Source organism: Montipora foliosa, chromosome 14, assembly GCF_036669935.1.
Source record: "Montipora foliosa isolate CH-2021 chromosome 14, ASM3666993v2, whole genome shotgun sequence".
NCBI lineage: Eukaryota > Metazoa > Cnidaria > Anthozoa > Scleractinia > Acroporidae > Montipora > Montipora foliosa.
Window position 1 is genome coordinate 13,562,848 of NC_090882.1, and position 15,000 is coordinate 13,577,847.

Consider the following 15,000-nt stretch of genomic DNA (forward strand, 5'->3'; position numbering starts at 1 on the left):
AGTGTTTTTTCAATTTTTTTTTTTAAGTTTAATTCTAAGCGATATACGCTGCTAATCTAGTCCTAGATTAAGGATTTCTTTCCTCATTTGTTCCTACTTACTGGACTGAAGAATATTTCTGAATCCTGTTATAGGCACCCACTGTATGAAACACAAAGAGGAAATAGCGGACTTTGTAGATGTGCCCCAAAACTTAAAATGTTATGTCATTGGACAGCAAGGGAATACAATAAGATCAATTCAGAAGACATCTGGAGCAAAAGTGTATACCCAGTCAAGAGCCCAGGAAGGATTTTTGGTCGAGGGAACTAAAGAGCAAAGACAATATGCGAAGAATCTTATCTTGGAAATGGTGGTAAGTAGAAGGTTAAGGACTACAGTGTCATGCTCAATTATTTCATGAGCTAACTATCTGTTTTTGTTTTTAAATTTGCATGTAGACATACAGTTCTGAAAAAAAATCCTCCAAACGTCTTCGGGTTCCCTGGAGTCAGCCTCCTCAAGTTTTGTTTGCTTTTTTTTTTTTCATTGTTTATCTTTTATTGACTAAACTACCACTACCCTATAAAATTTCTTTGGAAGGCATACTCACGGGAAAATGTTGATTCAAAGAAAAATTGTAATAATAAATGATGATACTACAAAGTGAACCAGAACCAATTTTCTCGCAAACTCATTTTAATTTATCAGATTGACAGAAGGTAATAAAATAAAGGAAGCTTGTAGGAAAAAAAAAAAAATAACAATTATCAGCAAAATGAAAGAGAAAATTAGGGAAGATTAGGGAAACGTTAACTTGGATAAATTGTCAAAATGAAAGCATTAAAAGGAAAGAACTTTATTTATATGGCCGATGAGATCTACAGAATTGAAATTTAACATAAAGAGTACTCCCGGTTGTCTTATTTAGGAAAACTAGGAGGGGGGAAGGGGTGGAAGGGGGAAGGGGAGAGTCACAGCTTTTTTAGCCTTTCAAAAGGGAGGATCATGAAAAAAATGACAGCAAAAGAGGGAGGGTCACAAGAAATTAAGCCATTGTGATCATAAAGGGATGCTTTATTATTCTTTCTGTCTCCGCCTAAAATAAGACCCATAAATGCTGCTCTTGCCTGAGCTCTGTTTACTGTGAAATAAAATAAACACACTTAAGCTAGAGCAATATAGCTTTGGACAATAGGTCCATAGCCGCTTTTATTGAAACAAACAAAACAAGAATGTCATAATGTGTTCGCCTAGTAAAGGTGCGGGCCAAGAAGAACGCCAAAAACAATGACACCGAAGGTGCATTGTTGCCCCACCCCAGGCAAGAGCAAAAGCCAGGGAAAAATGCATCCTACGCGATACAACAAGCTATCAATGCTAATCAGCTCCAGAAAAAGAGATGCTCTATTATTTGGATGTTATACCAGCCGCCCTTGCGAGCATGGCACAACAAAAGTAATTAAGCAGACCACTAAGACTGCCCTGTGCGTAAGTAAACCCAAATCATTCAACCAGCAACACAAAATTGAGAGCTTATCCTGAGAAAGCCGCCCATGCAAACTAAATCAGGAATTAGACCCTTAGCATCAAGAATGAAAACTAACTCCTGACAAAGCCGCCCTTGCAAGCTGAGTCAGGAATCAGAAAAATAGTTATGAGGAATAGACGATTGTAAAAGATAATTTTGGCTAAATGACTTGATAAGAAGAGAAAACAAGATTATTAGAGTGTTACACAACAAGGTGGGACAGCAGCCCATGCAAACTGACCCACCTTGCCGTAAATATAATGACCCCAATAATTTAAAAATTAAATAAATAAAAGATGGTAAAAAAATTGCTGTTTGCTAGATGATTCCTTGGAAACAAAACAAATGAGATTAACAACAAAGCGGGGCAGCTGCCCATGCAAACTGTAATTACGATGAGCCCACTTATTAGTTCAGGAACTGAGACTGGAACCAATCAGATTGCAGGATTTGTGGAATTCCGCCTGCTCACGCACTGAAGAAAAAACAATTCTGTGTGATCAATTTGGGAAAGTACTTATCAAATACATACAGTTAGCAAAATCTATTGTGCAACTTCCATGAACATTACCAGTATGACTTGGGCTGTATTGAATCTGAAAAGTTTTGTTGAACACTATGACTTCTGCAGGTAATTGTGTTAACTTTAAAGATATTTGTCTCGATAAGCTGAATAAAGCAGTTTATATAATAATCCAAGTTATTCTCGCATTTTGATTAGTTGTTGCCTATGATCTATTAGAGGACAGATGCACGATTGACGTCATCATCAGCTTTTATGCGAATAAAGTATAATTCTTTATTATATAAAACAAATAGATTCCATGTTGCCGTGCGTCTGTTCAGTAATAGCTCACAGAAGACGTCAAAATGTGGTAAGAACATCAGTGACACATTCGGCTATCGCCTCGTGTGCCACTTTTTTGTTCTTACCACATTTTGACGTCCTCTGTAATCTATTAAGTAGAGTTCATTTCCAACATTCATAACTGATAATTACAGGGAAGTAATTAATTTCCTGTCATAATGATATATAATAGCACATACTGACATAGCTGCACATTCATTACCAGCATTTGATTCATACACTAAAACATCATCACCTTGGCAGTTGTTTTACTAGGATCAATGGAATGTGAACCAGGGTATTTCTAGCTTATGACCCTGCAAAGGTTGAACTTACCAGCAATATGCCATGCGGTAGACCAGACTTTTAACAAGAAACTATTTCAACAAGAAACTTAAAAAAAAAAAAAAAAAAAATAGTATTTCGTTTACGGAATTGTAACGGCAGGAAAAATGATAAAATAGTGCATGTTGTATGGGTCACTTGGTTTGTCATTTTTATTTCGCTTCGTCTACTCAAGCTCTCGAGAAATAAGGATAGAAAGGTGAACGCAAACTCTCTGAACGGTGAGAAGCCAGTCAAGGAATATTAACCATTAAAGAGAAGAACAGATACTTGTTTATGTGCACAATACATGGAAGCATAAAGTCTACAAATACCTATTTTACCTTCAAATACAAAATGAAGGCAATTACTCGCTTTACAATCACCGGTTCCTCGTTAACCCAATTTATTACTAAGACTTGTTCACGCTACTAATAAACACCAAAAGGGATAACTTGGGGATTTTAAACAATATATCGCTTTAATCTAACCCAAAATTATTCAGATATTCAAAATGTCCTATGCGTAATCCATTTCCTTCGCTTTTGTGTTTGTCAGCAGTATGATTTGCAATACTTCAGGTTCACGAGCTCACAAGTTTGCTTTTGTATCTCGTGAATGTTTACATTTCCAATTACAAACTCTGTTTTGATTGGCCACTCTCAGTCACTGTGTAAATAGTTCACCCTGAATTCAAAATAAATACGTTTCGTTTCTGAGAAAACAAAACGACAACATTCTTTTATAAATCTTACCGGATATTCCTGATTTCTGTATTAAATTTAACTTTCATTTTCCATTTACCAGCCTGTATAAAGCCGCCCACTCTTTGCGAAAAAAAAAAATATATATATATATGGAAAGGAGCGTCTGTGACTTACCGTTAGTAATAGTGTTCCAGAATAATTTTTGCTACATTATTAAGTGATCTACGCTGACCAAAATTTGCGTGGTTCAAGGTAGATTTCAAACGTGCATTGAAGAGCATCTCCGAGATACCTTGGCTTTATAGGATAAAAGCACTCTTTAAAGGAAAGCATGTATTTGCAAGTCTTCCAACCGGGTACGGCTCTGATCTTCAGAGCAGCACAGGTCGTTGCCGATGAGCTGTTATATATATTTTCCTCGATATGTCCACATCTCAAATCTTCCAGGGCAACACGCTTTCTAGATTGTTCTTGAGAATGGCTAGGCTGGTCCGAGCAAGGCGTTGAGATTACATTGACTGGTAAGGGATAGCGGGAGACGTTTTCTAGTGGACAATCTTTTGAATAGTGCTATATAATTATATTCACCTCGTGAAGATTCGTCAGGAGCGCTTTCGTTTCTTTAGCGCTGACAACAATTCCTACAAATTTACGTAGAATCGATTTCCACTTTACACTCCATAGATAACAATTCCTCTCGTGCTTTGAAAGAATAACCTCTTTGACCATCAAAAAGAGTTTTATTCGTATTATTCGAGTTCGTGAGCAAAGTACACACGAACTCATCGCAAAATTCTCACGGTAGTTCTCACGGTGTTGATGTGGAGAAATAAAAAAAAAAAAATAAAACCAATCAAAACTCGTTGTTTCAACGATGTAATGATCGATGGGTGAATAACCAATCAAATCATTTTACACACATTTCAGGAAAAATCACGTGGTATTGAACACGATTAGCAACGGTAAATCACAGACGGTCCTCTCCGATTCTTTTTTGCGGAGAGTGGGCGGCTGTACACTGGCTACCATTTACCTGTTCATCCACGCTTTTGGAAAAGTGTTACATACCACGTGCTTAGATTTAAACGCATACCTGCGGTAGCTCTTATACTTGTGCATACGAGCAAGTGATCTCCTAGTAATACGATGAAATGTGGATGACCTCGGTACATTGTTAACCAAATATGCTCCAGCAAGTTTCCTCCTTTTTCTGCTTTTATAAAATAGACGTATCAGCCTTTTCTTTGTAATTCTGCTCGGTTCCCAGTCACGTCTATGTCGATGCACACGCAAATGACAACTAAAGTAAACACACTTTTGCATATTGAAACCTGAATTTTTCCTTTGAAATCAAGTCTTTATTATCCTTGAGAATTAAATAACTGTACAGCCTTTCAACCTTCATCACAATTATTTTCTACAGCGCTGAACACAGTCTCCACTGAAATCTTGCTTGTAAAACTAGAGCAGAACTGTATATACAAGATGGAAATGAACATATATGCTAGACCATTACAAAGAAACAAACTGTTTAACAATAAAAAACAAAAAAAAAAAAAACGCAATAGACAAAAAACTTATCTTCGTAGTCAATGGTACATTGAGCGGGAAGCTATTTGTTCGCGGTGAAAATAGTACAGGCGTGAGGCCATTTGTTCGCCGATTGTACCAATGTTTTTACTTTAGACCGGTTTACACTACAGAAATTTTTTGGCACGGCTCGGGTGAAATTGGCTCGGGTCCCAAAAAAGAGGGTTCGGCTCGGATAAAATTTGCAGTGTAAACAACCTGTCAAAACCAAATTTCATCCGTGCAGAAAATTCTGACATCTGAACTTCGAGCTTGGTATTTCATCGTTTGGTTCAGTTACGCTAGAATCATAAGAAGAACTGTGATCGAATTGTCGTTACTCAAACTTGTAGAATGATTAGAAAAACTGCAATGAAACCGTAAAACACTTTATTTTCAAATGTGCTGCGATTCATGATTCATGCATTCGAAACTGATGTGACTTAAGCTAAGCTTGCCATGTGCTTCAAGGAGTAGCACTGATTATAGTTCTACAGACATTTGTTGACGAGTACTTTTTCCCAACCTTTTAAATACCTCTTCAATTTTTTTCTTTTGTAATTTAAATGAGTTACTAATTCTTGATATCTTTTATTATAAGGAAAATTTTTTCAGTCACTTAAAATTTTGTCAATTGTTTTTTCCGAGTATAAAATGCCCTTCAGAGCAGATTTTATAGAGAAGTACATGTAGATAACAGCTACCTCTTAATATATTTTTAAAAAACTGAAAAACCAATAATTATTGGTCTCAAGGTCACTATCTTTTAATTTAAATATACTTGAGGATATAAGTTGAGGACTGTGACTCTAGAAAAGCCAACAAGATTTTTGCAGGGTTACATTTTTTCAATTTATTAAAATAAATGAAACATTTTTCAGTTCATAAAGAAGTGAGCGTGAAGTAGTTCTTATCTACTTTAGTTTTTAAATGGTATTCTGAGATAACACAAACATGAAACAAAAAACTTATTGAAATAAATTTAAAATACAAAAGAGGTGCCACACATAACATTCTAAGTAACGGTTACAAGCACGCGCACACAGCTAAACTGTCTTGGCCCATTAGATGGTTTTAAGGCAAATGAATGGTAATGAAGGTGATCCCCTTGTTTTGCACCACGCATATCCTAATGCGTATAGCATTGTGAAGAGGTATTTAAGGTATGCATTTAGATACTGCTTTCCAGACTGAATATCCTTGTGACTGAGTTTCTACAACTGTGGTAACTTAAACGTAAGTAAAATAGCCCCCTCTTTAATTGCTGCTTCAATCTGGGAGAAGCAACCTCGTGTTCTGCAAGTGCTTTCTGTGGAGAGCTTTTGCAAAGCCTAACCCGTTGTCATCATCTAGACGTTTTGCCTGAGAGAAACCATCCACCTAGATGGCTCTATTCTTTGGGGTGCTAGTCTGCAGAACCTAAGGGCATTATCTTGATTTACTTATTCACTATCATTCAGGGTCTTATATAATTGAGAAAACTGCTGCTCTCGCCCTGACAACTGCTAATAGATCTGCAAGTTTCTAGTCTTCTCAGTTGAAGACGATAAGCCATAGACTCCAGCTCACAACCCTTGTTCTTGAATATCACTGTAGGATTTTTTTAAGAATCCACAAGCTGTCTAGATCTGCAAAGAGTATAGCATGGAGTTCACGGTGTTGTGACCTCTGTCAAAATTATACCCAACATGATTTAAAACATGTTGAAAACAACACGGAATGAGATGTCAATCTGGAAGAAAACTGCAAGGAAAGGTTACGTTTTTACAAACGTTGGCCGTGTAGCACTTATATTTTAAACAGAGTTAACTGAATAGAGTGTAATGTGAAGTGCTAGGTGTCTATCCCATATGAACCATGTGGAGCGGCGGAGTTCGTGGATTTAATTCCCAAACTGGTCAGACGGTTTTTCTCTGTCCTTGTGTGGGCGCATTTCCATCAGTAGGGCTAACGCTCAAATGGTTCATATGGGGTAGAAACCTAGCACTTCACATTACACTCTATTCAGGTAACTCTGGAAGAAAACTGGTTTGCTACATACAGTGTAATTACATGTGATAATATTTTGACTTGTTTTGTCGCAAAACATATCTTCTTGTAAAATGACGGCAAAGCAAAGTGAAATGAATGGATTCATAAGCCTTGAGATCACTTTTCAGTCAGACTTTTAATGGTAATAACAATATGCCTTCTGCTCTTTGGCAGATTTTGGCACAGCGGGGACATCCAAATGTTGGCAGTTTGACTGATAATGTATATCATTTGGCTTTGGTTATAGGAAAGTGGAAAAGTAAAGCTTGAGCAAAAAAATTCAAACAGAATTCGTTGCTACATTGATGATTTTAATATGCCTGCAAATACTAACCTCAGATTGGAGAAGGAAGATGGCGCCCAAGCAAAGTACCGGTTAAGATCAATCCATAGTTATGATTCAAAGGTACATGTCTCTTGTCAGGACTCATACATATTTGTTTGAAATGCCCCTAAGTTTAGTAAAGAAATCATCATCCTGACCATCCTCATCGTCGTCATCATCACCATTCACTTCAGGTAATCAGTCATTCATGCCCGTCTTATCCTCTTTTGTTATAAAAATGCATTCTGCTGTCACTTTTCCTCTGGCTCTCTTTTTAATCTTTCTTTAGTTACATGTAGTAAAGCCCGAATCCTGGGAGTCAGCTGGCGTAATGGTCATTATCTACTCCTCCCACCTCAGTCTGAGTTTCGGTTGACCTCAACCTGACTCAGGGTTTTTCTCCGGGTACTATGGGTTTTATGCCTCATCAAATTGCCTGCGAGCAGGATATTACATTGTACATCTGGCTGTGGTATTGTACTCTGGGATCAACCATGGACCATTTAACAGCTGCCAAAGGGGACTTGTATACACTTTCTGACAAATCGTGTCGAGATTTGCCCTCGTAATTCGGTCCCTGAGACTGAAAGTAAGGCTTTTTAATTAATGAATTAATTAGTTAATCGATGCATTAAGTAATTGAATGACTGATTAGTTAATTAACATTTTGAAGTAATTATTTAGTAGGGCAAGTGATCATCGTTAACGTGAAGATTCTCGGAAAGTCCTTTTTCTTTTGCTTTTTCAGGAATCCCTCAGTCCTAGGAATGACCCAATTTATTTTAAGGACTTAGAGAAAGACGTGTTTCACGCGCTTGAAAGGATTAAGCGTGACATCGAAACAAAAGATCATCTGAAAGCCGACATACGGTGTCACTTTGGAACCGTTCTTATTCACCAGCCTGATGAAGGTATTATTTTCACTTTTGCATCAAATACCCGTATCGGCACATACCATAAAGAAACATTGATGTGACTGAAATATTGTAACAAACTATGAGCAAAATGGTGGTCATATCCAGTGGGAAAGGACTATCTTCGTTTGCCCTTTTAGTACTTAATTTATAGACATGTTTGACCAGGTAAAGTGTGGTTGGTAATGTTTGCTCTTGGGTGCAATCTACATGTACATGTACAATGTATACGCTGAAATTTTGGTTAAAATTTCAAAAATTTTCAGGTGTCAGATGCGTGGAATGGATTATTTCTACTTTTTTGAATTTTTATTCATTCAATTCTCGCGGTGAACCAACGCTATGATTTTCCTCCAACCTTCATTCTTCCTCCAGCCTAGCCGCCACAGAGCTCCTTTTTCCTTTTCCCTTTCTATTTGAAGAGATATTGTGAAGCTTTTATCGTTCAAAGATTCGGAGTTTTTCCCACTCGCCATTCTGTTGGTTTTTACCGTGGCTCACGAGGCGACTGGTGAATAAGTCATCAACAGGGATGCCAATAGCTATGTGTCACTTTAATGGGCATGCATACATTCAACAATGTTGAATACCGTGGCCAAATCTAATGTTGTTGACGCCCAAGAACAAAATAATGAAGTCTTGGATGATGATGATGATGATGAGGACCATGTTTAATGTTTGATGGAAATCAGTTTTCGTTCAACATCATCCAGTTTCACTCGACATCGTCCAACATGGTGCCCAAAGAAGTGCAACATGATGGATTCAACAATGCTGGATTATATCAAACCAAAAAATGGATCTGTTTTATTAGGCCTGTAAGTTTCTTCTTCGCTTCTTATTTGGCTATTTGTTAGGCACTGGCGGTGAGTGGAGTATCGAAGACGCTATCCACAAGCTTTTAGAGGGAACAAAGTGGGAAACTGAATTTAAAGGAGTGATCAACTTCGACGAGAAATTTGTGGAACAACACTTGGGCAATCAGTTACATCCTGTATATGACAACTATCTATCCAGATATGATTTAGCATTTCAAATGCCAAATGGAAGGGAATTAACATTCAAGGTAAGGCCATGAGCCCATTACCCGGAAACCAAATACCCCATACCAGGTATGACACCGCATTTTCACAGATCAAGCCTTTTTGGAGGTGTTTTTTCCTTAAAAATATATAAATACGTATCACACGAGTGACCATTCTCAACCCTGAGATGTAAGGCTTTCCAAATGTCTGGTTAGGCAAGAAAATTGATCAAGAGAATAGTTTGGTCGGTGAAAATGCTGTTACAACAACATTTATTTATACGTTACCCATTGCTATTTACAATTTGTCCACCCAAGTATATATAGCGAAGCTAATCGAGTTGAATATAGCATGGTTCTACTCTTTTGGTGATGGGCTCCTGGTAAGGCTAATAATGAGTTATGTTAGGCCAGTTGTCCCTCGGCCAATATTAGCAATAATAATTGACCGGCGATATCTGTCACTTAGAAACACTGCATGTGGGAGACAGGGTGGCCTAAGAATTAACGTGCGGGACTTCTGGCCAGTAATTTGTTGCTGAGAGTAACCTTGCGATGGACTTGTTTCGCATCCAGAGGGTGTGAATTTAGAATGCAATCTGCAACCGTAATTGCATCACTTTCAGTTTCTTGCAACATTTTGTCTTAAATTGAACACTACAATATTTCGTTCCTACTTACACCTGTACATGTAACATAACATAGCACGCGGTTCAGTATATTGAAGATATAAAAAAAGGAGAGTACATAAATTACATCTTGAAAAGAAAACAATAGTTAAGCCTTTAACGTTCCCTTAAATGAAAATGAAGAAGAGTATCACAGGTAAATGAACGTAAAACAAACTCACGGTAGTGCTAATGAGAGAGACATAAGGTCACTAAACTATTTTAAAAATGATAATAACAACTCAATAATTTCCATAGCATTATAAAAAAATATTCTGAAGGGAAGTGATTTACAATCACGTAAATATGTGCGCTTCAAGATAAGTTAAACAAGATCAGGACCTCAAGGTATTCTGCACTGTTGTTAGTTCTGGTCCCATTGTATAGGAAGGGAGTGACTTTTCACTGCGGTGGGAATGCACACTGTCTCGCATTTCTCATTTCTCCAGGTTAAACCTAGGCTGCCACTAAGTTGCCAGTGATCAATCGATGTCAGCAAACATCGGACATTCCAACCCCTTTTGAAGGAAAATAGGCGCGAGCCTGTAGGGGGTGTGGGTGTTCCCCACCCCCCTCCCCAGCAACGTTTGCATATTTTGTTTCTCTCAAGTGGCATTTCCTACATTTTGACATCATTTTTGTGTTATTCTGTAAGGTAGAAATACTTGTCCGCCATTTTTGGAGCTGCTAAATGGAGCGAGGCTGCTGACCTTATGAGTTTGCACAACACGGGGTGTTCAATGGAGGGATTCAACAAGACATTATAGGATAAGAAAGTGTAATACGTAACGTTTTACACTTAGATCCCAAAAAATACTTAGGATAAGCAATTTCTTTTCTTGTTTTCAAAATTTCGTGATAAATCGGGAGAAGCTGATAAAAATCGGGAGACCGGGAGGCAACACATCAAATTGGGAGACCCCCGATCAGAACGTGGCTGGTGTTTCCGTGGCTGAAATTTTCAACAAGTGGGCACATGGACTTCTTCATTACATTCCAGGTCGGGTACATTTTCTCTCCAAAATGTCCGCTTTCGAAAGCGAAAAATAATGCTTGACTATCGGACATACACACGACCGCGCGGTCGTTGCTTTCTAGTCTCCATAAAGAAGTTCAAAACGTGCATTTTCAGGAAAAAAACTTTTGGCGACCACAATTTGCCATCTGGCGACTGAAAATTTTTATCCAGTCGCCAGTTGTCGCCTATATAAAAAAGTTAATTTCGGACTCTGAGAGGGGACAATTTGTGAGACAATACATATTTACCATAAATAGGAATTAAAGCTAATAAGCCCCAGGATTGTTTCCTAACCTGATAGGGGACCTCGAGGATTAAGTGTCATGCACTGCTACGAGTTGCTGTGGAATTGTTAAGAAGTTTCGAAACCAGTACGGCAGAGGTCCACCTTAAATTCCATAACAATCTATGATGGTAGGCTACGAGCAGTCCCTCTTTCGCTGTTTAGTTGGTCGAGTACGACAAGACAACCACTTGTAAAAAAAAAAAAAAAACCACGCGAAATCTGTTGAAATGTGGATTGGAGGAAGAGCGAGCGACAAAGCCAGAGAGTTTGACCTTTCAAAGCCGAATGTTTTTTTTTTATATAAATTTCAAATCTAATTGAGCACATCCAATAGAATTCCTTATCTTGACGACCTGTCTTTTCCTGTTGTCGTCAACATCACATCACAAGTCCTTTCCGCGCCCAGTGGCGCATAGGGTACGAACAAAAGATCTCCATTCTGTCCTGTCTATAGCTAGTTCAAGAACCGCCCAGCTTCTCCACCAACAACAACCCGTCACGGACTTCGGAGTGAGGGTGACCGATGAAAGTTCTACTGTGCTGGTTTGTGAAGGAAAATTTACCGTTTGTCACAAAATTTTCTCGATCAAATGAAGGGGAGTAGTACTTGATTCTATGATTATTTACCAGCATGAGTTGTGTACACGTTATCCTAGTCTGTGAAATGGAGAAACTGATTTATATTCTTGCCTAAGTGCGGGCAGTCAAGCAACTGACCCTTCGTTGTTTAAGTGAAAACCTTTCTTGTAGAGTCAACTTTTAACACTTTTCGAATTATCTTTTTTCTCTGAGATGGAAGATACCAATGACTCTACTATGATCGCTTTCGAGGATTTTCTCTAGTGGAGCGTTGGTCAACTTCAGCTCTATGCTTGTATGCATGACATCCTAATCTAATCCTTGTCAGGCAAATTCTGTGTGCTGGCTTTGTAACTGATGCCAGGTAGTTTTCAAACTGAGAATTATTTTTAACTTCCTTTTTTTGCAAATTTCTCTTTTGAACTTGTTGATAACCTATTCGTGTTTTCTTGATGTGTTGCTGGGTTGCTGGTTCTTTCATTTACACTTTTTACTGATTTCTTCATTCTTTTGTCTGTCGAAGAAACGTATATATTGTGTTGCTTCACGTAAAAAAAAAAAACCTTTGTGGAATGCTTCAATCTTTGCCAGTACCTGAAGATAGGTGCTTTTATGTCGATACTTAAAGGGTACCGCCCAAGAACTGCTCTGCAAGCAATATTTTCTGTATACCATAGAACGTTTAATGACTGTTTACAAATTAAAGTTTATATGAACTTGCCCAATTGTACTTTTATCAAAAGGTGTTTTGTATGATAATAGTTCTGGTCCCCAAATTTCGCATTCATAAAGTAACACGGGTTTAACCAGGGCATTAAAGAGTTTGTTATTAATCGCAATTGTTGCTGTGTCCGTGTTAGAGAAGAATAAATTAATGGTTTTTTTGCTCCGAATTTATCTTGCGTAGGTGTAACGACCAGATGACGTCATTTCTATTCTATATCAACAATTTGTAAATTTTCATTCTCATATTTAAAATTTACCTTGTTCTTGTGTTTTTTTGTCCGTTTCCACTGGATATAATTGTTTGACTTTTTGGTGTTGACTTTTAGCTTTCAATCTTGAGGATGTTTATGAATTACATCAAGTGATTGTTGCAACCCTTCTGGGGAAGGACTGATTACTAGCAAATTATCTCCGTACATTAAGCAGTTTAGAGATTGATTTCAAACACCACACTTGGGCATTTGTTCTGTTAAAAAATTTGGCAGTAAATCATTCATAAACAGAGAAGATAAAACTGGACCGGACTTAAAACCATCACCTTGCCTTATGCCTTTGTTACATGAAAATAGGTCTGTAAGTGTGTTCTAATCAGTTTTAACGCAACTCTTAATTGAGAAATAAATGGACTTTATGACATTGAAGAATTTTCCTCGAATTCCGTATTTGCGTAATTTATGGATCATACCGCATTGCCATACACTATCAAAAGCTTTTTCGTAATCAACAATAAAACCAACATAAAGCTTTTTGTGTTGTTTGGAGTAGTTGGCGGAGAATAAATAAACTGTCCGTAGTTCTAGCGTTTGGTCTGAACCCAAACTGCTCTGGATTTAAAACATTGTGTTGCTCAATAAACTTATTTAATCGGTTTTGTAAAATTGATGCGATCAGTTTCCCGAAGCAGCTGGTTAAAGTGAGTCCTCTGTAATTGGCTGAGCATTTCTTGTCACCTTTTCTTTTATGACACCTATGTTTTACCCAGTTGGGAAGGTGCTGGTTTCAATGATGTCATTGAATATTCTTTCTAGAAAAGACATGAGATGATACCGTCCGTGTTTAATCATTTCATTTAGAAGAGTGTCTGTACCAGGTGCTGTTCTGTTTTTGAGTTTAGAAATTTAGGCCTACTCTGGGACCTTAAGTCGCCGTAAATTAAGCCGACTTACGAAAAAATTGCCCAAAAAATTAGGCGACGTAAGGGAACCTTACACAACTTAAAAATTGCTTATTCTACCTTTACAACAAATAAACTGTGTCGATTATCAATTATTCTCTGTTTCGATTATCAATTCTCTAAATTCTCTAAATCCAAAGCCTTACATGATTCTTTCACTCATCGTGCTAGCATTGTTTGGAACTGCTTACTCTAGCCAGTTAAAAGTCCAAGCCTAGCTACTCCTCTTTCAAGGCTAGCATTAATGCATTATCTAAGTTATCTTAATTGTAATTAATATATTTATTTTGTAGATAGTCATCTTACGCTTAGCTATTTACTTATGTATTATTTGTATTTATAATTATTGGCATTGAGATATATTTTTAGATGTTAGTTCATTTAGTGTAAAATAGATAGCAGGTCCACATCATTTAACTTGCTGGGAGGTAAGTGTTACAAATATTTATGACCGAAGTTGTAGGTGTACTGAAAATAAACGCTATAGATTGGACTGGTCTTTTCTCTTCCAGGCATGGGTAAAAAAAAAGAATGTTGGAGAAAAATTGGAGAAAATACCAATCCCTCATCCTGAGGTAAAGAACATTTTGGATGAGGTGGACTTTCATGACCCATTAACGAGTTCTCGATGCCATGGATGGTTAACTTTACGACCTCTAAAATATTTGCGGGCTAACATCTTATTTCCTGGCTGCAAATTTGATTTCAGACTCAATATTCGTGTACTAGCAGGTATGTTAACTATAATCATGAATCTATGAAGCGTCGACAGCACATGCATGCAAAAAACATTAGTGACGACATCATTTAAAAGCGTTGTATTTAAAGGCTTCGGCATTATCGATCCCTGCACCAAATTGCAAGAAGTGTCGGCTTAATACCTTTCCGGAAAATGAAAAGAGTGCTAGTGGCCTTTCCAGCGATACGCGAAGAGACTGATCAAAGTCGGATTTGAAAGAAAGCCAAATGAACTGTTGGAGGCTATCGATAGGGAAAGCAGACATTTCAATGCTGGCAATGTGTCCACCCTGGCTTACACATTTGCTTCTCACCCTTTATTTTAGACAATGCTCGTTACATGGACTTGGTGCCCAAAGAGGACACAAGAAACGCTTTGGTGAGTTATCTCTCCAAGGTGACTTTTTCAGATGAAGATGACTTTGGACTTCGCCTTCCAGATGAGAAAAATTTACCAGATGGATTTGAGCTGTCCTTTATGCGCTGTTCAAAACGAGCTAAGTATCGTTTCTCGGAAGACTTCTCAATTATTCTCTCTAAGGAGATTACACGCAGTGGAA

General features: G+C 37.7%; 1 protein-coding gene across 1 annotated transcript in view; it reads left to right on the top strand.

Moving 5' to 3' along the window:
• Positions 1-15,000, top strand: part of LOC137985259 (uncharacterized) — a 28,480-nt gene that overhangs the window by 4,251 nt on the left and 9,229 nt on the right. The window contains exons 2-7 of the mRNA XM_068832826.1: positions 135-355; positions 7,236-7,394; positions 8,062-8,224; positions 9,085-9,293; positions 14,215-14,434; positions 14,767-15,000. The exon at positions 14,767-15,000 is cut by the window's right edge and continues 14 nt beyond it. Of these exons, the coding sequence (XP_068688927.1) occupies positions 146-355; positions 7,236-7,394; positions 8,062-8,224; positions 9,085-9,293; positions 14,215-14,434; positions 14,767-15,000 (1,195 nt within the window). The 5' untranslated portion in view covers positions 135-145. The remainder of the gene's footprint in view (positions 1-134; positions 356-7,235; positions 7,395-8,061; positions 8,225-9,084; positions 9,294-14,214; positions 14,435-14,766) is intronic.